We start from the raw sequence: 27891 nt of genomic DNA on the forward strand, positions 1-27891 counted from the left end.
TAAAGAAACATTTAATTTTTGACACTGGAGATGTCAAAACGAACCCAAATTAAACCAAATACATCAAAAATGTCAAGATACATAACCATGTAAATTGTTTTTCTAAAGATGTGACTATATTTTCCTAAAATAAGGGATTAGGCCTTAATTTGCCTTCAACATTAATCTAATTACTTTAATACTGTTTAGTTTAGTAATGATATTTTTACATTGTAAAGTCTATTGTGCCAAGTTACTTAAAAAAAAAAAAAAAAAAAATTCTAGAGAAAAACTGAACAGTATTCTTACCATTTCTGCCATAAAGACAAGGCTTACTTTATTATTAAAGGTCACATTCATATTGCCGCCGTCTCCTGGCATAGCTACTGAAAAGAGAATCCTATTTTGATCAATACATATGAAATGAGAAAATAATAATAAACACCTTTTCAAAGTCAATTAGATTGTTTCCTTTAATATTTGATGTTGCATTATATACAAAGTGTGCCATTATGTTTCACGATGTGATAATTAAAAAAAAAAAAAAAAAAAAAAATGCTTTGTCATAACTGAGGATGTTGCAAGGAATGTGGGCTTGTACCTTAGATGCAGAACTTTTCCAGACTAACCTCAAAGAGACCTCAACATGGCCATACTCATTTCATAAATTATCCTATGAAACAGTTCAAAAATGGGATAGTTCAAAAATGAAAATTCTGTCCTCATTTACTCACCCTCATGTCATTCAAAATCTTGTGTTTTGCAGTAGAAAGTCATAGAGGTTTATAAATGAAGGTGAGTAAATTACTTTTTTTTTTTTTTTTTTTTTTTGGGGGGGGGGTTAATTATCCCTTTGAGTGAACAATGGCAAAATGAAAGCATTCACAATGCCTCTTATTTCCAGTTTGAAATCTGTTGTTAATATTAATGAATTTTAAACTTAAATCGATAATCACTATATCATCTATCCAAGGTGAAAGAAGCTCTGGACAAAAGTTATCACTTCTTATCTGTGGACAACAATACAGTGCCAAATCTAAAGCTAACATAGTGTGGATCATCCCTTCATGTTGAAAATACTGTTAACCTTTATGTGTCTACCTTAAGAGTAAAACATTTTCTAAGTGTATTAGTAGGATCTGTGCCATCATCACATTTCTTAGATAAATTGGGGAAATGATCTCCACCATAGTAAAAAACAGTGGAGGGGAGAGAGGTAAAAACAAAACTGACAAAACACCTACACAGTATACAGTACATCTTACAGTACATGTCTAAACAATAATCTTATGTAAATCATACGCATTTTAATCACCCCCATCTAGAATGGTGATGGTGATGTTCTTACTACTGAAAATACAGCATCCCACCCTGCAGCTCTGCTGGGTCAAATATTTCAGTCACAAAGATAAAAACAGCATTGTTTACCACACAACTGCATCATGAACTGTTGTTTACAAGGATGCACTGTATGACAGACTAAAAATGAAGGAAGAAAAAAAAAAAAAAAAAAAAACTCATCAATGAGTGTCATTCTCTGTGAAAATTCTTTTAGATAAAGCCAAACCACAACGTCAGTCCACAGAAAGCAGCACAGCAAGGTTCAACCGATGTAACTAAAAGAAAGTTTGTGGTCAGAACCCTTACAATGCAAATATCATCCATTAATATAGCACTCAAGTACAGCCACAACTCTGAACCCTAACATTTAATTTGCTTTAAAAGTTCACAAAAGTGTTAAGGAACCAAAAAAAAAAACAAAAAAAAAAAACAATTATCTTCATCTATGTATTTAAACAAGTGATTAACACTTAATGAATTTTAAAAGACAAGAAAAACAAAATACTCCTAAAACGATCACGTCTCTATGTTAAGTATGGACCAACAGACCTGACATGTGAGCTGCACCCCAAAATCAACACCCCCTTCCCCCCTTACACCTATAAATCTGAGTTAAATCTACCAGAGGTCCTTCTTAATGGTATCAAGAGGCACCATATGTAGTGAAGGTAAAAACAAGCCTGAAAGCGAAACGTTTCACCGTCAGTCTGGGCAGGTAGACATATTGAATGGTCTAATCTGGTAGTCTATGGTAAAAAAGGTTCCTGTAGCTTGCAGTTGTTCCAACAACTGACAAATTAAAGATAACTGTTGAAATAAACCACTGAAATCAATGTAGCTTCAAGTGTCCAAATGCTCAAACGTCCAACTCCTGTGAGTAAATGAAAGCTTCATTTACACGACAAAAACAGGCCTCTGGCAGAATTCATCCTTTATCCCAAATGCGGGCCACAGGTGTCTATCATCGGGATTGTATACGAGATGCAGTAGAAGGACAGTGGGTTACTGTAAAATAGTTAAAATAAAACATAAACAAGAGGTAAATACAAGCAACCGAGACCAAGAAAACATTTAAATCAAAAATGACAGAATTCAATTAAAATGACAGAACATTCACCCGTGTCTCATCATCTTCGTCGTCTGAAACATGTGGTCGTGCAATACTCATCTCCTCCTTACTCTCTGCAATCTGTTTACATTTCTAAAAAAAGATGATTTGCAAAAAAAAAAAAAAAAAAAAAAAAAAAATCAGTACTGATAATAAAAGGAGTTGTTATATATATATAATAACATTCACAAGTTTGGAGTCAGAATGATTTTTTTTTTTTTTTTTTTAAAAGAAGACTTATGTCCACCATGGTTGCCTTAATTTGATTAAAAAAAAAAAAAAAAATATAGTAAAAACAGTAATATTGTGAAATATTATTACAATTTGAAATAATTGTTTTCTGTTTTAATATTTTAAAATGTAATTTATTCCTCTGATTGCAAAGCTGAATTTTCAGCAGCCATTACTCCAGTCTTTAATGTCTCGTGATCCTTTAGAAATCATTCTAGTTATGCTGATTTGATGCTCATGAAATTTCTATTATTCTATGTTGTAAACCAGGGGTGTCCAATCCTGCTCCTGGAGGGCCACTGTCCTGCAGAGTTCAGCTCCAACCCCAATTAAACACACCTGAACCAGCTAATCAAGGTCTTACGAAGCATACTAGAAACTTCCTGTTAGGTGTGTTGAGGCAAGTTGGAGCTAAACTCTGCAGGACAGTGGCCCTCCAGGACCAAGTTTGGACACCCCTGTTGTAAACAGTAAACTGCTTAATATTTTTGTGATCAAGTTACAGAATTCGTCGCTGAATTGAAAGTTAAAAAGAACAGCATTTATTTGAGATATTAGTGTTTTCTAACAACATAAGGTTTATCAATTTTTATTATCAATTAATATTTTTAATCAAAAAATAGGGGACATGTTCGATTCAATTAGATTAGTTGTGATCACAAGAGATTAATTCCTGGGAATGTGATATGTGGTGGCCACGAGATCATTTTGTCGATGTAACATCATCCTTATGTCGTAGTCACATGATGTGAAGGTCGAGATCCTTTGTCTTGTAACCATGAGTTTATTTCGTAAACAAACCAGCGTGACCATAGCAACCTGGTATTAATATTTTATTTTGAATTAAGAATGACAAAAAAAAAAAAAAAAAAATGCAAAATTTATAATTATACTATCAGCCTATATTATATTGTGCGCAATGTTGCCTATATACAGCACTTGAATGAAGTTTGTTATCAATAACTGTTAAAAGAATATATAAGATGATAAAATAGTAATACAGGCCTACAAGAAAACATTTTTATCTATTCCATCGCAGTCTTTTAAATCCATTCACTGATCGTTTCTTTTTTATTTCATATTTGTAAATTATTATTATTGATTATATTTTTTAATACATATTTGCTTTAATTTCCCCTTCATTTAATATATCTCTTTACCTTATTAACATTCTGTATATAGTAAATAAAATAAAAAAAATATATATTCTTCTCATCCCACAGTCTTTTAAATCCATTGACTGGTATGTAGGAGATATATATAAAACACGATCTCATTATCTCGCATGCAGGTTTGTTTGTTTGTGCATTAAACTCATGGCCACAAGAAAAAATTGTTACCTTGACAAAGTGATCTCGTGGCCACAATATATCACATTCCCACAAGTTAATATGATGTTCCCACAAATTAATATCTTATGGCCATGACAAAAATAAGTGAACTGAACATGTCCCATATATAATTAAATGCTTTTATGCTGAATAAAAGTATTAATTCCTTTAAAAAAAAAGAAAAGAAAATCTTACTGACCCCAATATACATGTATACATAATCTATTATTCACTTGGCAACAAAAACAAATCTCACCTCTGTGAACTCCTTGATGCTAATGCTGTTAGCTTGTTGAGCCACTTTTCTCTTCACCTCCTCAATACTTGCGAGATTAGGCGTGGGTGCTGGAGGAGGCTTGTTTGTAATTGTAGGAAGGGGAGGCATCGGGGGCATAGCGGCCAGGGCACCCATGTTTGAGAGAGCAGCGGTCATGGTTGCCGCAGTCATACTTGCCACGGCAGCGTTCATCGTCATGTTTGGCATTGCAGGCATACCTGGTATACCCATGGGCAGATTCATAGGTAAATTGGGCACGGGCAGTGGCAGAGGCAAAGACAAGGGTGCTGGAGCTGGGGTTGGCAGGGGTAGCTGCAGAATTGCCTTCGGCTTGAGACTTTCAGGTATGGGCATTCCAGCTTTAGCACACATTGCAGCAGCATTTGCCTTCGCAATCTCCAACAGTTGATCTTTATCTGAAGGGAGAGGTAATTAAAATTGTTGAGATGTAGACAGACATTTCTTGCTATTATTTTGAAATTAATTTATTTTACTCATGCTAACAAGAAGGGGGAGCCAAGCAAAAAGCATATTTACCTAGGTCAGTGAGACGCGGTGGCGTCTTGCTAGAACTGCGTCGAGATCTTGAGGTAGACCTCCTCTTACGGAGAATCAAAATTGGGGAATGGCTTGGTTCACGTTTCCACCGATCTCGTCTATCAAAAGATCGCCCTCGAAATGCTGGTCTCCTCCGGCGTGAGACAGATCGTGACCTTCTGGATCGTGACTGACGGGCCCTTGACCGTGAACGAGATCTTCTCTTTCTAGCAGGGGAACGCGACTTGGATCTCCTTTTTCGGGCTGGTGATCTAGACTTTGACCGTTTCCGCTTGGGGGATTTTGATTTTGAGCGCTTTGTCCTTGTGTGAGATTTAGACCTTGATTTTGCCCTTCGATTGGCTGATCTCGATCGTGATCTCCTTTTCCGAACAGGCGACCGAGACTTTGTCCTTTTTTTACGACTATGTGAGGGAGACCTGGACTTGCGTTTTCTGGCAGGAGACCTTGACCTCCTCTTGCTGCTGACAGACTTCGACTTGGACCGCCTCTTCTTGGTGGAAGAAGCTGATCTGGAGCGCTTTCTTCGAACAGGAGATGTTCTGTTGGAGGACTTTGATTCTTTTACTGTATTTGGTGAAGGTGATCGTGAGCTCCCTGATCGATCATCTTCATCTGACCCTGCAGTACCGTGTTGAGGAACTGGCTCTGAAGACAATGATCTGGATCGGTTTGGTCTTCCTTCACATTCAGAGGGATTTTCGGGTTCCTCGATTTTTTTACATTGTGCGTCACATTCTAATGATGTTACATCTTCATTTGATGGCTTTTGCACAGATGTACATTCAGTAGTCACTGGTATCCATCCACTTGACCCTGCTGTCCCTTTTACTTCCAAATTTTCCTCCACAGCATCCAAAACCTCCAGTCTAGTCTCTGAGGTTTCTTTTAAACTCTGATCCTTTAAGGACTCATCTTCTTTAGTGGGAGATTTAGAGTGTGCTCTCTTAGTAGGGGACATACTTCTATCTGATGATTGTCGCTCCCTGGAAATGGATCTAGATCTTGATGTCTTTCTCTGAGAAACTGACCTTGACCGTTTACCTTTTTGCTTTTTAGTCATTCTCAATTTTGGGGATTCAGACTTTGAATTATGTGAGGATGACCGTGACTTTGATCTTTTATGTCGCTGAGGAGATACCGATTCTGACTTTGTGCTACGAGGGCTCCTAGATTTTGACCTCCTTTGACGGACTGCAGGAGAACGTGACTCAGAGGGCCTGGAGCGCTGAGGGGACCGAGACTTAGTTCTACGCCTTGGGCTTCTTGAACCTGATCTTCTACGACCGGATCTTGATCTGGATCTTCTGTTTCTTCTCAAGCGTGATCTAGATCGTCTAAGGACCACAACGGATCTTGAGCGTGCTCGCCTTGTTTTTCTGACAGATCTAGACCTGGACCGCCTCGTCCGAGAAACAGGTGTCCTCTTTCGAGAGCGAGACCTTGAGTGTCTTCCTCTCCGTACAGATCTGGACCGCGATCTCGAGCGCCGATTCTTCCGCCGAGAAACAGATTGTTTTGATCTTGAGCGTGAACGTATTGGTCTTCCAGCTGACCTAGATCTTGAGCGATGACCACGTCGTGGGGACCTGGTCCTGGATCTTCTGGTCTTTGTGCGAGACCTCGAGTCAGAGCGAAACCCTCTTCTTCCAGAGAGCGACCTTGACCTGCGTCCAGCTTTCTTTGTTACTTTTGACGGTGACCGTCCTGATGGAGACCTTGAGCTTCTTCGTTTTGTTCGATCCTTCCCACCAGAGGCAGACACAGACCTGTCCCTTGAAGATGATCTGTCATTATGACGTCCTGATTTACCCGTTGACTGCTTTGGGGTTCTGGAGCGACTATGTTTGGATTTTTTCCCTTTAGTGTCTGAAGGTGATCTTGACCTTGACCTGGAGAGGGACATTTTTTTCTTTTCTTTCTGACTCCCATTTGCTTCCTTTAAGATGTCCTTCTGCACAACTTGCTCTTTGTGCACATTCTCCAGCTTAGGGATAATATCAGGAAGTTCTTGAGCTTTAACAAAACTTTGTTCACCAACAGCTTCCACTTTTACGTCCCTCTCTGCAATTAGTGCATGTGCAGGCTCAGGAGACATCTTTCTTCTCCCTCCTAGTTTGAAACTTTCTTCTTCACTGTGATCAGAAGTCATATCTCTCTTTTTATCTTCCAGTTGGGGTGTGCCATCTTTAAATTTGTCTTTTGGAACTTTAGCTGCCGTGATAGGTGACTTCCTGTCCAACTTTAAAGACTCCACCTGCAATTTTTGTGATTGTTTGGAGTCCAATTCCGATTCTGACCCTGACACTGAGCTACTCCCCGATCTTGAGCGAGAGGAGGACTTTTTCTCTTGCTTTTCCTTTTCCTCCTCTTTCCGCCTTCTTTTTTTCTTCTTTTTCCCAACACGATGTTTTTGCTTTTTAACCTTGGAATCAGCTTCCACGTCACTGAGGTCTGTAAAGACACATATAATTGTATGTCTACTTTTTAGATTAAAACTCTCATTGAATTCACGGTAAATTGGTTCAAAATTGTGCATACGTATGTAATAATTTGCCTGACAAGAAAATATGCATATACCTTCTGTACAGTTTTTTGTGGCATCAGTCTCAGGGTTAGATGAACCATCTTTTTTAACACTGTAAAAAAAGAAAGAAAAAACAAACAAACTTTTAACATAAAAGAAACTAAAAGCATAAATGGGAGAAAAAAGAAAAAAAAAAACCCACACACAACCAAACAAAATCTAACCTTGTTCTTGTTCGGGAATCGCCATCTGACTCAACTCCAGATTCGGAGCTACTGTCTTTTTCGCCCTTACGCTTCTTACGTTTCTTCTTACTTTTGTGTTTCTTATGTTTCTTGTTTTTCTTCTTGGGGGTCTCACTCCCATCCTTAACATTAATGACTTCATAGGGAACAGCAGTCTCAGAGGGCTCATCATCTGTGGAGGCAAGTTATTTATACATAACTACCTTATGAAAGAAGTGTATTCTAACAGTTTTAAAAAAGTAAATTCAAAAGTTATAAGACAATCCAGACTTTACCATCTCTTACCATCTTACTTCATCAGATAAATAACATATGGTATTTCTGAAATTGTTTGAATATATGAAGACATGGAAAGCTCACAATCACTTTGCCATCATCAACTTTCCATATGTTGAAAGCAAACTGCTAACACTGTGACTGTATAAAGGGCTAAAACAGTAACTTACCAGGACCGGTATTCACTGCACACTCCATTTCAAAAAGTGGTTTAACTGATTCCCAATCCTAGTTTTGGTGACAATTTCTGTTGCCTTTTCTCTGTAAATCAGATGAAAATGCGTTGACCCTCAGTTTTCACTCTGAAAGGAAAAACAAATATATAACTAACTTAAAGGGATAGTTCACCCAAAAATTAGGATATTTTGAAGAATGTCAGTAGCCAGTTGATGGGCCCCATTAACTTCCAATGTCTTCCCTGGTATCCCCCCCCCTCATACTTTGTAAGTCAATGGGGTCCATCAACTGGTTTGGTTACCCATATTCTTCAAAATATATTTTGTGTTCAGCAGAAGAAAAATTCATACAGGTTTAGAAAAACTTGAGGGTGAGTAAATGAGTGAGAATATTCATTTTTGAATGAACTATCCCTTTACCCTTACTCATAGCTTACTGTTCAGCCTACATTTAAGCTATACACATGCATTGTCATTAAACACAAACAAACACATGGCTCAAGAAATAGGATGGCTGTGATCATAAAAATGTTTTATGCAAACTATTTGTTTTCTGTGATGCATTGTTGTGAATTTTGCTTATGTCACCAAAGCAGTGAGATGGGATTGTCAGTCACCACTGCAATAATGATTTGCGATAGTCCTGGGAGGCATCAATTTTAATGGGCTCAGATCACCATATACCATTGTTTACCAGCAAGTGTTTAAGTTATAGCTTCATAAATATACAGGGTTTTTTTTTTTTTTTTTTTTTGCAATGCACTCAGAAAATATTGGAAGTACAAATACAAATGAAAATGGCTGGGCCAAAAACCATTAAAAATAAATTAAAAAATAAAAACATTTGACTTATATAAAGACAAAGTATGTTTCATGGGCTTCTTACATAATCTCTGACCCACTTGGCTGAACACATAGAGCTTCTTTGCACTCAATAAGCAGGGCTGTTGCATAATAACATCAGCCTGGCAAATCACTTTTGAATCTCACACAATTAAAACAAACAGATGACTTTTCAACTAGTGAATCAGGCCTGATTTTTATATAATTTATGATGCTGCAGGAGGGTACTGAAACAGCATACTGAATGTGACTAGGATAGCAACTACGATATTAGTAACTAACTTAGATGAAAGAGCAAAAATAAATGCATCCCTCAACTGAAGGTTGACTTATCACTAGCTGTCTTTCAAATTAACAAATACTAGTTATGTTTCTGTAAAATCACAAGACCTCCTCCTCATTCTCTCCAATTACTAAAATTTTGACCATAGTTTGACCCCAATATACTGTGAAATTCACAATAAATTAAATGGATTTCCTGTAAATGTATAAAGTGCGATATATTTATATTTAAATGAGTGCTAGGCGCAGCATGCCGACTAGCTTAGTGAAGAGGGTGCGCGAGACAGCTCGCTTGATTGTTTTGATATTCACCTCATGAATAGACGATACATTTTTATGAAAGCTTTAATATCTTAGACATAGATATATAAATAGGCTGTAATACGTTGAAGACTGAAACGATGCAGGACATACAATATTCTTAATATTCTAGAATAGCGACAGTAAAGACATCAGTACGTTAGCCTAATGTAGGTTCTTGCTACGGTTCATAAATCAAAATTATATAGCTGGGTCTTAAGACACTGGAATAGCGAAATATTCCAATTAAGACAATCTCGGATACAATGAATTTTTTTTTTTTTAAAGTGCGTCGTTAACGGGTTGTAAACATACAACAGACAGTAGCAACCAGCAGCACTTTAGAATATGCAATTCCCAGTATAATATAGTTTTGGTATACCCAGTATATAGTTGCCCAGTCAGTGCTGTTTTTACAAACAGCTACTCAGATTCGTAATTATACAAATAGTTCATTTTACTACATTAAATGAGTGCTAGACGCAGGTGAGCAAGCCGATTAGCACGGTGGAGAGTGCACGAGACATGTCGCTTGATTGTTTTGATATTATTCACCTCATGAATAGGCGACGCAGTTTTATGTAAGCTTTAATGTCGATATAACATAAACATACTTACTGTTAATGTATATGGATATAATACGTTATTTTTTCGCGTCGTTTCATTCAGAAGAGAGAATGGATACTCGCCTCCCGCGCGGCTAACTCTGCACGCGCATCCTACAAAGGCTAACTCAAGCGTGTTCTGCAAACTGCGTTGGCTGCTCATTTACATGTACTGTATAATTAATCTGTTTGGTTGTATACTATTATGTTATGTGTGCGTAGAAAGCAGTAACCCGTCGAAAAAATACTGTTGTTTGAGCGTTTCTCGGAACACGCGGACAAAGACTCGTTAGCTTGTATTAGCTTAGCATCCCACTCGCAACAGGCTTTACAACAAACAAGCCACGCACGTCTGTTATAACAGCCTTCAGCTCAGTTATTTCCGTCGTATTCTTAAATTAAGCAGACGTTATTTTTGATAAATATTTCACTCACTAATACTCACCTGTGTTGTTGACTTCTTGATTGGTTTCAGTTACGAAACCACGAGAAAGTTGCTCGCTGTTGGTCGCCATGACATTCACAGCACAGTCAGTCCTCCAGTATCCCAGAAACGCATGAAACAGGACCCCCCCCAAGACTTCTTCGCGCGTCTGTTTCTGTATGTACAAGCACAGAGCGGCATCTAGCGTCATCCTACTGAATTCACATTCACACCAGCTTTCATATATATATGGATCAGTGGTTGGATAGACAGATGGATTCTGAATTTAATACTATTTGTGTTTTCCATAGGCCCTACATGAAAATGCAAGGGCAATCATTGGCCGTCGAGTCAGTTGCAATTTTGTTTGGTTCATTTAAATAAATATAATTTAAAAAAATATATTAATTATAAATGAATGTATTTGAACCTGGCCCCCATGCATGCTATAAAATGACACTACTACTCACAGTATTAGGAGGAAATGTCAGAAGTGGTACCCCCCTCCAAAACAAACAAACGAACAACAACAACAACAACAACAACAACAACAACAACAACAACAACAACAACAACAACAACAAATCTTGAACGGCACTGATTTTGGGCATTTAGGCAGGAAATGCATTTATAATTTGTGTCTTCATCATTTGTAATTTTTGCCTCTGGTGATCTTTGATTAAGGAATTCATAATCAAATAATCTGTGTGAACATGAGTATGTACAGGTGCTGGTCATATAATTAGAATATCATCAAAAAGTTGATTTATTTCACTAATTCCATTCAAAAAGTGAAACTTGTATATTATATTCATTCATTACACACAGACTGATATATTTCAAATGTTTATTTCTTTTAATTTTGATGATTATAACTGACAACTAAGGAAAATCCCAAATTCAGTATCTCAGAAAATTAGAATATTGTAAAAATTTTCAATATTGAAGACACCTGGTGCCACACTCTAATCAGCTAATTAACTCAAAACACCTGCAAAGGCCTTTAAATGGTCTGTCAGTCTAGTTCTGTAGGCTACACAATCATGGGAAAGACTGCTGACTTGACAGTTGTCCAAAAGATGACCACTGACACCTTGCACAAGGAGGGCAAGACACAAAAGGTCATTGCAAAAGAGGCTGGCTGTTCACAGAGCTCTGTGTCCAAGCACATTAATAGAGAGGCGAAGGGAAGGAAAAGATTTGGTAGAAAAAAAGTGTACAAGCAATAGGGATAATCGCTCCCTGGAGAGGATTGTGAAACAAAACCCATGCAAAAATGTGGGGGAGATTCACAAAGAGTGGACTGCAGCTGGAGTCAGTGCTTCAAGAACCACTACGCACAGTCGTATGCAAAACATGGGTTTCAGCTGTCGCATTCCTTGTGTCAAGCCACTCTTGAAAAACAGACAGCGTCAGAAGCGTCTCGCCTGGGCTAAAGACAAAAAGGACTGGACTGCTGCTGAGTGGTCCAAAGTTATGTTCTCTGATGAAAGTAAATTTTGCATTTCCTTTGGAAATCAGGGTCCCAGAGTCTGGAGGAAGAGAGGAGAGGCACACAATCCATGTTGCTTGAGGTCCAGTGTAAAGTTTCCACAGTTAGTGATGGTTTGGGGTGCCATGTCATCTGCTGGTGTTGGTCCACTGTGTTTTCTGAGGTCCAAGGTCAGCGCAGCCGTATACCAGGAAGTTTTAGAGCACTTCATGCTTCCTGCTGCTGACCAACTTTATGGAGATGCAGATTTCATTTTCCAGCAGGACTTGGCACCTGCACACAGTGCCAAAGCTACCAGTACCTGGTTTAAGGACCATGGTATCCCTGTTCTTAATTGGCCAGCTAACTCGCCTGACCTTAACCTCATAGAAAATCTATGGGGTATTGTGAAGAGGAAGATGTGATATGCCAGACCCAACAATGCAGAAGAGCTGAAGGCCACTATCAGAGCAACCTGGGCTCTTATAACACCTGAGCAGTGCCACAGACTGATCGACTCCATGCCACGCCGCATTGCTGCAGTAATTCAGGCAAAAGGAGCCCCAACTAAGTATTGAGTGCTGTACATGCTCATACTTTTCATGTTCATACTTTTCAGTTGGCCAAGATTTCTAAAAATCCTTTCTTTGTATTGGTCTTAAGTAATATTCTAATTTTCTGAGATACTGAATTTGGGATTTTCCTTAGTTGTCAGTTATAATCATCAAAATTAAAAGAAATAAACATTTGAAATATATCAGTCTGTGTGTAATGAATGAATATAATATACAAGTTTCAATTTTTGAATGGAATTAGTGAAATAAATCAACTTTTTGATGATATTCTAATTATATGACCAGCACTGGTAAAGGAAACCAGCACTTATATGACCAGCACTTAGTAAAGGAAAAACCTAATGCACAAGTAATCTCAAAAGTTTCCTGCAGGGGGCAGTGTAAGACCACGGTGAGAGAACTATAGAAACATTATATCAGGTGTAGATGCTCCTTCGTGACTCCAGGGCCCCATAATGGTGGGGGCAACTCTTCTCTCTTATGCTGAAATAATGACATTTGATGAATATCTCTGTGTAGACTCTAAATAGAATTGGACTGTTTCTGTTTAGCAAAATATCGTTGTCTTGTCAGAAGCCAGGCATTTTTTGGTCTCATGAGGTGCTGTGCTCAGGCCAACTCAGCACATCTCTCATACAACATGTTTTGAATGAGATCCCTTACTCAACAACAGCACAGCAATCTTTTTTCATATAAAGTGCATACGCATTGATATGTTCTTGCCATAAAAGTTATAAGAACTACTAACAGGGTTGTGCAAAATTCAGAACTGAAGAACTAGTCTTTTTAGTTCATGAATGTAACGTTGAATGGAATATGCCACACTAAATCCATCCATCCATCCACCCATCCACCCATCTATCTATCTATCTATCTATCTATCTATCTATCTATCTATCTATCTATCTATCATCTGTCTGTCTGTCTGTCCGTCCGTCCATCACACCTTAACCTTAAATTTTTAAAAACTTTTTTAAAATAAGGCTTTGTGAAGCTAACGTTCAAGTTTTTCTTAATAAACTGCTTTCCAAGGTAAAAACAGATAACCTTTTGGGGTATTGCTGATATAAGTGTGTATGTAAATGAATTAAGCCCAATTTGTTGACTGAGCAAGGGCATGCAGTATCATTTGAAATCAACTGAGGGAGCACTTGCATCATGCTGCAATATTAGTTCTTCCTCTGAATTAAAACAAGAAAGACCGCTAGCAATTATAAGCTCACTGACACAGCTAATCAGAACATAGCATTAAGCATTTCATTTGAATTATTTCAGCAACGAGAAGCAAGGAACATTGTTTAAAGTCTAAGATGGGTTGTGATGTTGAACTGGGTTTCACTGAATGGTTAAGGTCGCTGCATGAGGTTGTTAACTTATCTCTAAGTATTGCAGCAGTTGCCTAGGTAACAGTTTGAGTTTTTCCGATAAGCCCATGCAAGTGTTATAAAAGTCTCAGAGGTGAAAAATTGGAATAGCCCCTTGAAACCTTTGGCAACATTTGCACAGTAAAAGTTTCTCAATACCCAATGCAACAGAGACTTTGCTGAGAAGAGACAAATACTTCAGGTGTCTGTGAGGACCAATATACCGCAGATGTTCAGTATCACGTCACTAAGATTTTGTGTATGCAAACAAGCTCTTGATCTTTGTACACCATCAACGCTGCATTTTTAAATTATGATTTCACTTTTTTAACTTTAGTTAGTGTGTAATGTTGCTTTTAGAGCATAAACAACATCTGTTTAAAAAAATTTCAGTGCTCAAAGTTTTCTTTTACAGAAATTGCTTTTTAAGGAGTACAACAAACGGCTGGTAGGAACTACAACGAGCTTCTTCCTGGGTTTGTGACATCACAAACCCTAAAATTTACATAAACCCTGTCCCCGAGAACACTCAACAGAGGGGGCGAGGCCATGTTCGGCTGCTTTAGAGAAGAGGAAGGGTTGTTGTAGTAGAGTGTTGTTGCCATGCCGTCAACTGCTTCACAAACGAGAGTCAGTTCAACTCTGGATTTGCACAAAAGATTAACATGACGGCACATGCTAGTTGATGAGTTGAATCAACTCCACAGAAACTACATAAATGTATCCACTAACCATTCAGAAATGTCCAGTTGTATTCTAAAAGTTGTAACTTCTTCCTGAGTCTCTCCCTCAGTGTCAGACTCTGGATTGAACAATGTAAGGCTGAACACCATTACTGACAATCGTCATTTTGGCTGCGTGAGATTCTCCAGCTTTGTTGTTGTTGAGCAACCAAAGCGCGAGCTGTTAAGCCCCTTCCCTCTTTTGGAAAGCGGGCCGGGAGCAGCAGCTCATTTGCATTTAAGGGGACACACACAAAAACAGCATGTTTTTGCTCACACCCAAAATAGGGGCAAATTTGACAAGCTACAATAAATGATCTGTGGGGTATTTTGAGCTGAATGTCAGTGTCTTACTTGGCAAAATCATGGTGACCTCGCAGGTTTCCTTGAAAATGTAAAAGGAGAACAGTTTATTTAAAGTCTTGCACAGGCCTCTGAATGATTTTTGAACAAATTACTAATTCCTGGAAGCATTAACTGATGTTATTTCAGGAGAGGCCATCTTTTTCCACTAAGTTGCTTTTACAGCATGCACATTATAAAAGCTCCCAGGAGCTAAATCAGATTCCATTTACATTTTTTTCTGTTGTTTTCTGCCCGATCGCACATTAATGACTTGTTTTTAGGGCTTCAACACAACATGGAGTCATTTAGACATAAGAAACACACTGTTTGTTCTCTGAGTCATATATGCCCCACACAGGGTTTTAATCCAAGTATACTGCAAGGGACTGTCAGTTTGACCAGTTTGACAGTAATTCTTACACTGTAACCTTTTGTAATGAATAACCTGTCAGACATCTGAGTACAACCTATAAAACACATTTAAATAAAATTTTTGCTTTTGATTGGCCGTTTATTTTACTTCTCATTTCATATGTTCTGTAACACTTCAATGGTTGGTCTAAATCCCTTCATACCTAAGAAGTAATTTATGTCAGTTAGATGCTTTAAATAGAGATATCTGACACAGTTTCACTATTCATTTGCAGAGCGTTCATATTTGTAGTGCCACTTATTGGCGTGTTAAAGGGCGCTTTTAAACGACCTCATATTAACATGCCAACACTAATATTGTACAGTGGGACATATTGTATCTGCAGAACAGAGAGGAGAAATAATGGCTCTGGGTGCTCTGTTCTGAAGACACTACACCTTGTTGCCAGAGGGAACAGTTACACTGGGTAGGCAATTAAAGTTTGAATTACACGCTCACATCATTCCACATGAGTCTGTGCTCAAAAAGTCATACTCACTTTCATGATCAGTCATCACTGCTTGGTGACATCTTGCCTCTATTTTCAGATGCCTCTCAGCAGGACTGTGAAAAAGGGAAAGTTTTTCATGTTTCAAAGAAAGTTAAATTAATTTTATTGCCATCTTTTTCCTGTTCTATTTCCAGTGCAAGATACAGTAATTTATTTAGTTAGCTTAGCTCTATTCAATAATGTGTGTTTTGCAGCTTATGTTCTTTATCTATAGCAGGATGTCTGTTTATGGGAAAGTGTCATGTAGCATTGATCAGGGGTTTTCCAATTCTTAAATTACAAGAACCCACAATCGTGATCCTCTAGCATGGGACCACAGCTATATTTTCATATATGTATTTAAATGTGTGTGTGTGTGTGTATATATATACAGTACTGTGCAAAAGTCTTAGGTCTTAGGCCACCATTAGATGTTGTTTTAGCAATGGTATAATGACTATATAGAATTATTTCTCAGTCTCTTTATTAGAATATAACCAGAAAATACCGGAAATTCGTATGCAGTATTTAAAAAACAAAAAAAACAAAAAAAAAAAAAAAACAGAAAAAATGACTTCTATAGCTAAAGTGGCAAGTATTTGGTTACCTCTCCTTACACCTGAGCAAGAGTAGGAACCTGACTCTCTTAAACCTAAATGGAATGGAAAAGGACTGGAAGGCAAAAAACTTTCAAAGTTTCAGTTTCAAGTTTCACAGATTTTCTTCTTTGAGAGACTGGAATACTGATTACTGTCGCACTAAATACTGATTTTTGCTTAAAGAAGCCATTTTGTGTATATATTCCCCCTGTATTTTCTGTTTGTATCGTAATAAAGACCAAAAAAGTAAATATGGATGGTCATTAAAACTTTGCTAAAGCAAAAAAACTGGTGGTGGCTTAAGACTTTTGCACAGTACTGTGCTTATATTAGAAAAAATAGAATACTAACTAAATACTAATACTAAATAAGTATTTTAATACTAAAATAAGAACAATTCATATTTGTGTATGAAAATAATCTCAATCATTTAAGCATAAGCCTTTAAATCAAACAGTGAAGTGTGCTCAAACTTTTGACTGTTAGTGTTTAAATGTTTATAAGGATCAGATGAAGACATGTTGACTGTTATAGTTGCTTCTTCGGTTATGATTAAAAAGCAAACTGTAAAATCTGGTTTATGGTGGTTTATATAACCTTTTATGAGACATTGGCATCCACAAATGGAGGCAAATCATTATGACAATATTTGAATCATTTTGACACCTGATTTAATGTGTATTTTTTTCTGTACAAATCTTGTTTTATTGATGGCATTATTTGATTAGACTGCAATACAGAGAGCCAGTTAACACACGACTAGGCAGTAATTCATATCGGTTTTGTTCAGACAGACCTTTAAATGGAATATGGGATATGTTTTATTATTTTGTGACACATTTAGATTTATTTGAACCTCTACATTTACATTTCATCTCTAAAACCTCTGTGGCTAGAATAGAACAGATTGTTTCTGTAATACTAGAGTAGTCTGTGGCCATGAAACGTATTATGATAAACTGCAGCAGTTTGATGGACATTTAATCCAGACGAGTCTAGTGTGAGAACATGATGTTATATTGAATTACCCACATCCTCAGTGGGCAAGATGCAATTAAGCTATGTAAAAAGAGAGAGCATGTGTGGTCTGTAGAGGAAGGTCAAGGGGGTGAGTGGTGTATCATTTCTAATCACTGCAATGGTGACACCATTTCAGACAATTGTAGCTCCAATTAGAACTGACAAATCAGCCATTATATCATAACATCAGCCATTACTGTCGCTGTTTTTTTATGTAAAGCAGTTAGTGTTTCGTATAAGTTTCAAGGCTAAAGTTCCTCTCATGTATGCACTCAGGTTCTGAGTGGCAGGGCGTATGTTATTTAAAATTAGAATGATGTTTGTCTTTTTGTGGAACAGATAATGAATTTCTTTTTGTGGGGAACAGAAATAGTGCTTCAAGGTCATTGTGTCCTGATTGCCTACAATTTTCAATTTTTACAATCACACTGAAGTTTTCCAGATAATTATTTAGTGTGACAATAAAGCATTTTTCTCATATTTTGCATCACCCAAAGCACAAAAAGCCATGAAAAAGAACCCAGAGTTCATTAAATACTGCCATTCTTAGTACCACAAACAGACATGGTAATATTTTCAGACATGTATATTGTGCATAGAATGTTGCATATTTAAATTCGCAGCTGTGCTCACAAAAGTCAAAAGAGACATCTCATCTGTATGTTTTATAACTCAGAAAGTTAAACCAGGATTTCAAAAGAGGCCCATGTGATGCCAAATGAGTTTCTCCTATCACCTGCAGGTTGTGTCTCTCATGCTCGTTTATATTCAGTGCTGTAGGCTTTGTATGAAGTCATAAACCTGCACTTCTTTCTGCTGCTGAGATCATTGGCAGTAGCAGATGGGCCGATGTTTATGGCTTCATAAAAACACATCTCGAGATCCGTCTCTCCTGGTGCTGACACAGACGTGTGTGCCTTATGTTCTCATGTCCCTCAAATAGTACTGCTGATGTTTAGTAAGCAGAGAATGAAAATGAGATGAAGGCATTTGAGTATCATGAATCTGAGTAGCATGAATCAGGTCAGCTCAGTCCAGCACTGCCCTCTTCCTCTCCTTCAAGGCACATGTATTAGTATTATGTAGTTCAAGTTCAATGGAGAAAAAAAAAATGCTCACAAACAGCATTTTTTTGTTGTTGTTGTTTTTTTTTTAGTACAATTTGTGGAGTGATGTTTCTAGTGCAGCTAAATGTTATGTAAATGGGTCAATTATTTATTCATGCTGAAAGAAAATAGCAACGATCTAACCCCTGACCCTCAAGGGTTTATGGAACATTAGGATCTGTTTCAGGACTGGGAAAGTGAGAATTATAAACACTGATAGCTAACTACATGAATACATAATAGGCATAAACATTTGTGGTCCAGTTTTGGAACCTATGAGGCAATTAACTCATAGTGACAAGGAGGGCGGTTCATCTTGTTTATCAGTGCAACATATAACACTCAGAGACCACAAAATACGGCTGCAGGCTTATATCTGATGTTGAAAGTTAATTTATTTTGTCTATACAGACCATTTATTAGTAGTGTGTGTTTACTTTGTATTGCAATTTTTAGTGTGGCGCCATTCTGCAGACAAAACAACATCTTCTATTAAGGCAATAAAATGCATCTATTTTACAGAACTCTCATAAACTTTTTCCATGGTGGTCTATTAAATTGAGTTTTTGGTGAAAATCTATATAGCACAGGTGCCATACAAATTTAGATAGATGGATGGATGGATGGATGGATGGATGGATGGACAGATGGACAGACAGACAGACAGACAGATAGATAGATAGATAGATAGATAGATAGATAGATAGATAGATAGATAGATAGATAGATAGAAACGGACGGACGGACGAATGGACAGATAGACAGACAAACAGACGGACGGAGAGATAAACAGATGGACGGACGGACAGATAGACAGACAGACAGAAACAGAAGGACGGATGGACAGAGACAGATAGACGGATGGACAGATAGACAGACAGACAGAAACAGACGGACGGACGGGCGGACGGACAGACAGACAGAGACAGAAGGACGGAGAGAGACAGATGGACGGATGGACAGATAGACAGACAGACAGAGCCAGATGGACAGATGGACAGATGGACAGACAGACGGACGGACAGACGGACAGATGGACAGACGGACGGACAGACAGACAGAGACAGAAGGACGGATGAACAGACAGACAGACAGACATACGGACGGATGGACAGATAGACGGACGGACAGACAGACAGTTAAAACTATTTAATAACCCAGTCTGCTTAATGCCAATAATCTTACTACCATGATTGACAATGCCATTCAATGAGTTTCTATGTTTAACATTTACATTACCATACCAACAGCATATAGAAAAGCAAAGTACAGATTCAATATAAGATTTATAATACATAGTCATAAGAGTCCTACTAATATTAAAAGTAGAGAGTCTCCGAAGACAGTGTAACCGTTGCTGGCCTTTTTTGCATACAGCTTCAACATGAGTATCGAAACGCAACTTATTATCAATGATAAGCCCAAGATACTTGTAACTACTGGCCCATTCCATTTTGACCTTTTATTCAAGTTGGTTGAGGAGACGAAGGACTGGATCTAAAATCAATTACCATATCTTTGGTCTTTTTTATGTTTACTTGCAAAAAGGCACTGTCACACCATGTCATAAAATCATTCACCACTGGACCATGACAGTTCTCATCCTTAGTCAACAAACTAACAATAACAGTATCACCAGCGAATTTTAAAATGAACCTGTCTTTGTGTCTACTTACACAATCATTAGTATATAAAATATAGAGCAAGGGTGAAAGAACACATCCTTGAGGAGAACCTGTGGACGTAATAAGGGTGTCTGATAAGGTACTGTTTACTCTCACTCAATGCATTCTATCACTTAAAAAATCTAATAACCACCCCACTTTCTTAAGTTCTAATTCAAACTCTGAAATTAATTTCTTTATTAAAACATGGGGCTGAATAGTATTAAAAGCTGACGAAATATCTACAAAAAGCAATCTAACATGGGTTTTAATTCCCTCCAGATGTTTCATAATCATGTTTAACAGGGTGGATGAGGCATCCTCAACTCCCCTTCTGGCCTGGTAAGCAAACTGCAATGGATCTAAAAGACTTTGAGTTTTCAGTAAAAGTTCATCCCTGACAAATTTCTCAAAACATTTCATCACCAATGATGTCAGACCAACAGGTCTAAAATCATTTAGAGTCTTAGGATAACTTGTCTTCCCTACAGGCACAACTATGGCTTCTTTCCACAACTTAGGAATTTTTTGAAGATAAAGCGACTTATTGTAAAAAACAGGACCCAACTGATCCACACACGTCTTTAATAAACGTCCCCCAATCTTATCTGGTCCAGAGGATTTTTCCCACCTTGCACTTTTTAAAAGTGTTAATAACATCCTGTTGATTGAAAAATTTACACTCCATATTACACATAGTCTCATTTCTAAGCACAATCATTTCACTAGTAAAATCCTCCACATCAAATCTAGTATAAAATCTAGTAACAGACGGAAAGGATGGACGAACGGACAGATAGACAGACGGACGGATGGACAGACAGAAACGGACAGAGACAGACGGACGGACGGACGGACGGACGTACAGACGGACGGACGGACAGATAGACATACAGACGGACGGACGGACGGACAGATAGATAGACATACAGACAGACGGACGGACGGATAGACAAATGGATGGACAACGGACAAACAGACAGAGACAGACGGACAGACGGATGGACAGACAGACAGAAGGACAGACGGACAGATAGACAGATGCTCGATACACTCACTCAGCAGCAATGGCCAGACATGAGGCTTTGCTCAAGTATCTGTGTTTATGTCAATCTCAAGCCTCAGTGACAAGAACAAGTTGCTGTATTGATCCCTCCCAGACTGTGATAAACATGTTATTGATGTGTGATAGAAGAAACAGTGAGAAGGGTGGAATCATTGAGTATCCTATGATCTTCATTGATTCTTGTGTGATCTTCCTAATATATTAAAATCTATTCTAAATTGTACTTTTAGTTAGGCCTACTTAGGAAATAGTCAAGCCTTATATAGGTTTTTTTTTTTTTAGACAAAAAACAAATAAACCCAAACACGCTCACATCTGTCTAATTTTAATTATGCCCTTCGGTCATTTATTTTTTTTCTGATTGCATGATTTGAAGCCTCCCTCTCTGATTCTATCAGAACAGAATAAACTCATTAATCCTCTTTGAAGTCCATCAGAACCCCACAGAGTGCAGAAAACTGCTGAAGTTCATAACCTTACCGAATGCTAAGCTCCAATCTCATTCAAGGTCAATACATTAAAAGCATTGATCAATAAGTGACCTTAAATATACATTCATTCTGATGCTTGAAAAATATCCTTTTTTATTGCCCACTCATAGTGCTGTCTTTTGTAATTTGTTGCTTGTGGTCCTTGGCCTTTTCAAGCATTTTTCTTAGTCATTTTTCTTTGTAAGTGTCAGTGTTTGTTATCGATACAAGTAAATTCTGAAAGTCTTTCAACTGATATGATTTCAACATTCAGTATTACAAGTAGGTACAAGTTTTTTTTTTTTTTTTTTAAGTAATTTAGCAGTGAATCAGTTGTCTTTTTTTAGCCATCAGTTAGCATGACATTGTTCAGAGCTGATAAAATATTCAGCTGAAATATTTAATTAAAATTCAAGATATGAAACCTTTAAAAATCATTCTGTTTGTTTATGCAATTTTAATTGAGTTTTTTTTTGACAGCAGCATATAAATGAGATCTAAGTATCATGGTTTCAATCTCCAAAAGCCTGCTTTTATGAACTGAACTGAACTTTGAGAGACTGAAGTGCACTTTTTATACAGTTTAGCGAGAAGAAAAATAAATAAATAAATAAATAAAAAAATAAAAAAATTGAAAGCTTCGTGCATGAGGTATGAGGCGAATGGTAATGACATTTTTGGTGCATAGAATCATTAGTTAATGAGGGTCTAATTGTATAACGATTGAATGACTGTTATAAATGTGCAGGGTCACACACGCACAAAAAAGAGAGACAAAGTGAGTCTGTAATCATAAATAATTAAGCTCATTTACTGTATAAAACTGGAATGTGGAATGCCACAGATACCGTGCACAATAAGCTAATCGCTCATTGTTGTATTAGTATTTAATTAGAAGAATGCAGGGGATGATAAAATATGGTTTTGTGTGCATGCATGTCTGGCTGTCTTGACAAGTTTAATAACTCAAAGGATTCATTTGTTTTCCCACATTGATTAAAGTATTCTAATGATGGTGTCTTTGTATATGTCTAATGTGCCACTAGATGCAAGTTATTTTCCAAAATCAAGCAAGCTGCCTATAGGCAGCATTTAAAGGTGCAGTAAGCGAATTCCGAGAAACACTGTTAAAAGTGGATTGGACCAAACATACCTGTAGCCAATCAGCAGTAGGGGGCGTTAACACTCATGATGGGGGAAGAGAGAGAGTGAGGGAGATTTTAAGAAAGACTGTAGAAAGAGAGAAGGCTGACAGACATTACAAAAGAGAAAAGGTTAGAGGGATGTTACTGAAAAAAAAAAGAAGGGTTATAATCAGGCAAGAGCTTTAGGACCCGTGTTAATATTAGAAAATAGTGCTGGAGAGACCTTAGCAGTAAAGCCTGAAAATGGACACAGAGGTTGCATTGTTTCTGCTCCATGCCTAGTAACATTGGTTTTGCTAAGAACCAAGATATGCTGTTGTAATATAATATAATATTAGTTATAGTAACATTACAGTTTTGAACAATGAACTCTTACTTGTATACACTTTTGTGTACAGTATGTTCATTTTTTTGTTCTTCCTTGTCATTTGTTTTTCATCTTCGCTTGAATTTTTGTGAAGTATTATTTTGCTTTGCTTCAGCTGAAAACATCCACTCTTGCACTGCATGTTTATGCATTTTGGGGTGCATCTGTCTCTGAATCTACAGAAATCACTTACTCCACCTTTAAAGGCATCAGAAGTGCTCACGACACAAAAGCTGTTTCCAAAAGGTAAAATAAGTAGAAATAACTTTTTCTATTTTTTTTTCTTTCTTTCTTTCTTTTTTTTTTTTTGTCCAAATTCTAGGCAGTATGTTATGTATACTTCATGGAGAAGGCCATCCCAGAATGCGTTGTGGACCAATGTTATTTTAGTATCATTAAGATAAAACTACATTTTTATTAATATATATATATATAATTTTTTGTTTTTACATATGTCTAAATAATTTTTATACTTTTTATTTCAGTTTTACTTTATGTACTATAAAAAAGTATAAAACATTATTTAGACATATTTAAAAAATAATAAACTAAACTAAATGAAAATGAAAAATGTTGTCTTGGCAACTAGATAAAATAAAATAAGTTTAGGTATTTTTTTTATTTATTTATTTTTAATAATTTTTAATGGTGTTATTTTTAGTTTTAGTTAACTATAATAACCCTGTTGTGGAAATAGCTGCAGAATATAAATGTACTAAATATATAGTTCAATATAATTAAAAAGTATTTTTTTAATCCAACATTTTTCTCTGTTATGCTAATTAGAGTATTGTGTTAGCAACACAATGAGCATCAGCTTAGCAACCTTCTCTGAGGAGTGCTATTTATGACAAATGGAGTCTATTCTAAATTGCTTATGGTTGGGATGCTACCTATGATGACAATAGACAGCAATGTTGCTGGCTGGGTTTTGAAACACATCTACTGTATCTAATGCTGATGCAATGTGGTTGAAAAATATATTGGTTATTGGATTAGAAACACAAACCTCTAGACTGTCAGGAGAGACACTGGGCAGAACTCAGAAACAGTTGAGGTCGCCCCCCTTTAACTTGTTAGGAAACACTTTGGGAGCTCTGGCAAGCTTAAATGAGTTGTTTTTAAGTTTGTTTCAGGGCAACTTTGAGTAATGGACTGAACTGAGCACCAGCACCTTACTTGTTCCATGCCACTTCACTCAAAATGAAACTGAGGAACTAAAACTAAGTATCAGGAGCCTCATAAACCTATTTTTTAAGAGACCACAGGTGGCAGTCCTGGATCATTTTATTACCCTTAGAGGGGTAGTTCACCCAACAATGAAAAATTTGGCATTATTTATTCACCCTCATGTCATTTCAAACTTTTTAATTCTGAAAAAAAAAAAAAAAAACTTTCTTTCTTTCTTTTTTTTTTTCATACAATGCAAGTCTGTTTTGTTATCAACATTCTTTAAAATATCTTCTTTTGAGTTCCGCAGAAGAAAGAAAGTCATACAGGTTTGGAATTAAAGAATTTTCATTTTTGGGTGAACCATTCCTTTAAGCGAGGTAAGACATGAGCAAAGAAAAATAGTTCTACCAGAAAGACTCGGGAGGCAAGATAATGTAACAATGATATTTATTAACAATCAGCAAGCAAAATATTGTGAGATAAAGTTCTTTTGTGTGGCCCCATCCGTAGCTCACATCCTAAAGGGTTGCGGACTCTGCATTTCCTGCCTGAAGATGAAGGCAGGGGCGTAGCCGACCCCCTGGGAGGTATGGACAGGGACCATCCTGGTAGTGGTGGGGAGGATGGAGCAGGTGGAGACTGATGTCAGTATCTGCATCTGTGAACTCAGACATGTGTAAGTACTGATCTTTTATGCTCCAAGTGTAAGATAATGATTGGTTAGATCTAAACTAATAGGTGACGTAACATTGAATCTTCCTGGCAGAACCTATGCTAGAGCTTTCCTTTCTGTATGGAAGTGTAAAATGTGTCATCTAGTGGTAACGTTTTTGTTGAGATTTCAATGGGACCTAATTTTTTAAATAAACCAAACAAAATTACATCTGAATGTAAATTTCAGGCAATCATTTTTTGGGCTTGAATTTAGGTCAAACTTTATTTCGATAGTCCACTTTAGACATTCTACTAATAAGTAACTTTGCAAGTACATGTCAACTTATTCTACTAACTCTAACCCTAACCCTAACCTAACAGTTATCTGACATGTAATTGCAAATTAATGAGAGTTAGTTGACATGTAATTGCAAAGATACTTATAGTTTGCAGAATGCCTTAAGTGGACTATCAAAATAAAGTGTAACCTTAATTTATACCCTAAATTTTAGACAAACAATTTTACATACATATATGTATGCAAAACTTGCATAAAAAAAAAAGTTGTAAAAAGTTGCATTCAGAATCCATGTGTTATTCTATAGGTGCTATGCAGTGATGTGTACAGTGACTAGGTGAAACTGGTGTATTGTATCGATCAGCATCCAGCACTAATCAGTTGATCAATTGAGGACACATATACCATAATCCATAAAAAATACTAAATAAAACATTATTGGCAGCAGAAAAAAATGACTAAACAGTACTGCACATGTACAAGACTTAATTATTAACAAAATAAACTATAGTTGTAATATAAATAATGTAAACCACAAAAAGTACATGAATACTGCTAATTATGAGTCTTTGTATAGAAATCTATTTAAAACGGACTGGTACAGGTGTTGTTTTTTCAACCCTCTGTGAAATTCATTCATCAGGTTTTCCTATTAACATTGCATCAATTTTCTATATTTTCCTACATTCAGCTTAAAGGCCACCCACCTTAGCACTGGTGGGCACCTCTGTATTTATATTTTGCAAACATATTTTGAAGCTTTTTCCAGATGCATTTTATGTCTTGCACACTCCCACACCTCAGATTGCAAACTTGAACTCGCTATTGAAATTATGGTTGTAGCTACTTTCCCTCTGGCCTATCTCTGTTCATTCCTTTGATCCTACACTCCCAATAAGCAAGTATCGATTGTGCAGCCCCTGCAATTTTATAAATACAAGTCATCACATGTGGTTTGGCTTTAGGCTAGTCTGGGTCGCACATTTATTTGCTTCTGCATCTGTACTGATAGTTTTGGGGTTTATGTTACAGAACTAGATTTTTCAAACCTGAGATCTTCCTGTGTCCATCGTCCATCGAGTGTATGTATTTCTTTGTTTGTGTTTCTGTGAGACCTTTGCGATGACTTCGCCCGAGGACAGTCCCATTAAGCCAGTCCCATTACCTGCCTCTTGCTTGGGTGCAGCCCACTGGCCCTGTCACCGGCAATCCCAGCAGGACAAGTCTTGTGTAATCTCTAGAGAAGGAGTCTGACCTGACATCTCATCACATCCAGCTCCCCATTACCGCAGCTCATCCCGGTAGTCCGGGTCCTTCTACATGGATAAGCTGTAGAAAAGAATTCCCTTTTCCATTAAATCTATCAGATCATGAAGAATGACAACAGAGGAGAAATTGTTCTGTCTTTCTTCCTCCATTCGAATAGCCAAAGAGCATCCATTAGATAACTCAGTCTGAGGACCCATATTGTGCTCAGAGGGCTCAGAGTTATTCTTTCTCCCTTTCACTTTCTCTTCCCTCTTCCTCTATTGATCTCTCTTTTCCCATGGGCTCCCGAAAAAAAGCTTTCAGCTGCTAGGCAGCTTGGTTTAGGAATACACTGTGAGGATGTCCTGCTGTAGAGTTCTTTCAGAAATCAAGACCATCCTCAAACTGTGGTAAAAACTTTCATTGCCACATTTTCTGATGAAACATACATGCAGGAATACTATTCCGTGATCCTGAAATCATTATGCCCCAGCTAATAAGATTATGCATGGTACTTTTTTATGATATAGTATATACAGGGCTGCTTAAATTTAGACCTGGGACAAAAATGTTATGGTTTAAGCTGGAATAAAGTATATGTAAGCAATAAGGTACGAGAGGCTGTGCTGTATCGTGAATAAGTCACGGCTGAAGGGCGTTGTTAGGCACGACGCAAAGCGGAGTGCTTGCAACCCCTTCAGCCATGACTTATTCACGATACAGCACTAGCCTTGAGTACCTTATTGCTTTCATAAAACGGTTCCTTCCTTCTGCCGGAAAGAAATAGTCCCTGACCGTGAAAAGCAACAGAAGTTACATTATTACACCATTAGATGGCGGCAAAGACTGTCTTTATGTGTGTGTCAGTCAGTAGCGAAGACTTTTACATTGAAAAGACTGAATTGTTATGAACATGGCGCAATTGAAAACGCTTTGACTAGCGCTGTCAGTCACGGGAAAACCCCTTAACTGTTAAAAGGACAAGATAATACATCGGACATTTAAACAAATTTTTTATTATGAACATAGGATTAACCTGAAGGAAAATGCTAAATCTGAATGCAGGTAATAAACTCGCTCACTCGATCTTTTTTCTCACAACACTCTTCTACATAAAACAGTAACATTGGTAACCATGGTATTTTACTTCAAGATTTGGAAGAACATCATGCTTCTAATACTTTTGTATTAGTGGAAGT

The 27891-nt window shown here is 37.2% G+C and overlaps 1 protein-coding gene across 2 annotated transcripts; it reads right to left on the reverse strand.

Annotated features, from left to right (window-relative positions):
- Positions 1 to 425: 425 nt before the first annotated feature.
- On the reverse strand, positions 426 to 10697 carry sona (SON DNA and RNA binding protein a). 2 transcript variants are annotated; one of them, XM_051905568.1, is made up of 8 exons: positions 10525 to 10697; positions 8044 to 8134; positions 7577 to 7769; positions 7406 to 7464; positions 4805 to 7279; positions 4247 to 4683; positions 2438 to 2521; positions 426 to 2325 (listed from the first exon to the last, which is right to left on the reverse strand). In XM_051905568.1, exons 2-8 carry the CDS (start codon positions 8069 to 8071, stop codon positions 2323 to 2325), a joined length of 3279 nt encoding a protein of 1092 aa, XP_051761528.1. In that variant the 5' UTR covers positions 8072 to 8134; positions 10525 to 10697; the 3' UTR covers positions 426 to 2322. The 2 variants fall into 2 exon arrangements, with proteins under 2 accessions (XP_051761528.1, XP_051761527.1); XM_051905567.1 differs by having other exon boundaries at positions 8044 to 8175.
- Positions 10698 to 27891: the final 17194 nt, after the last annotated feature.

The sequence above is a fragment of the Ctenopharyngodon idella genome, chromosome 9 (genome assembly GCF_019924925.1).
Source record: "Ctenopharyngodon idella isolate HZGC_01 chromosome 9, HZGC01, whole genome shotgun sequence".
NCBI lineage: Eukaryota > Metazoa > Chordata > Actinopteri > Cypriniformes > Xenocyprididae > Ctenopharyngodon > Ctenopharyngodon idella.

Coding starts and splice junctions, on each gene's coding strand:
- sona (XM_051905568.1), bottom strand. CDS start 8,071: ATGGAGTGTGCAGTGAATACCGGTCCTG. Junction 7,770..8,043: donor TGCAGTGAATACCGGTCCTG/GTAAGTTACTGT, acceptor TTGCCTCCACAG/ATGATGAGCCCTCTGAGACT. Junction 7,465..7,576: donor GATTCCCGAACAAGAACAAG/GTTAGATTTTGT, acceptor CTTTTTTTACAG/TGTTAAAAAAGATGGTTCAT.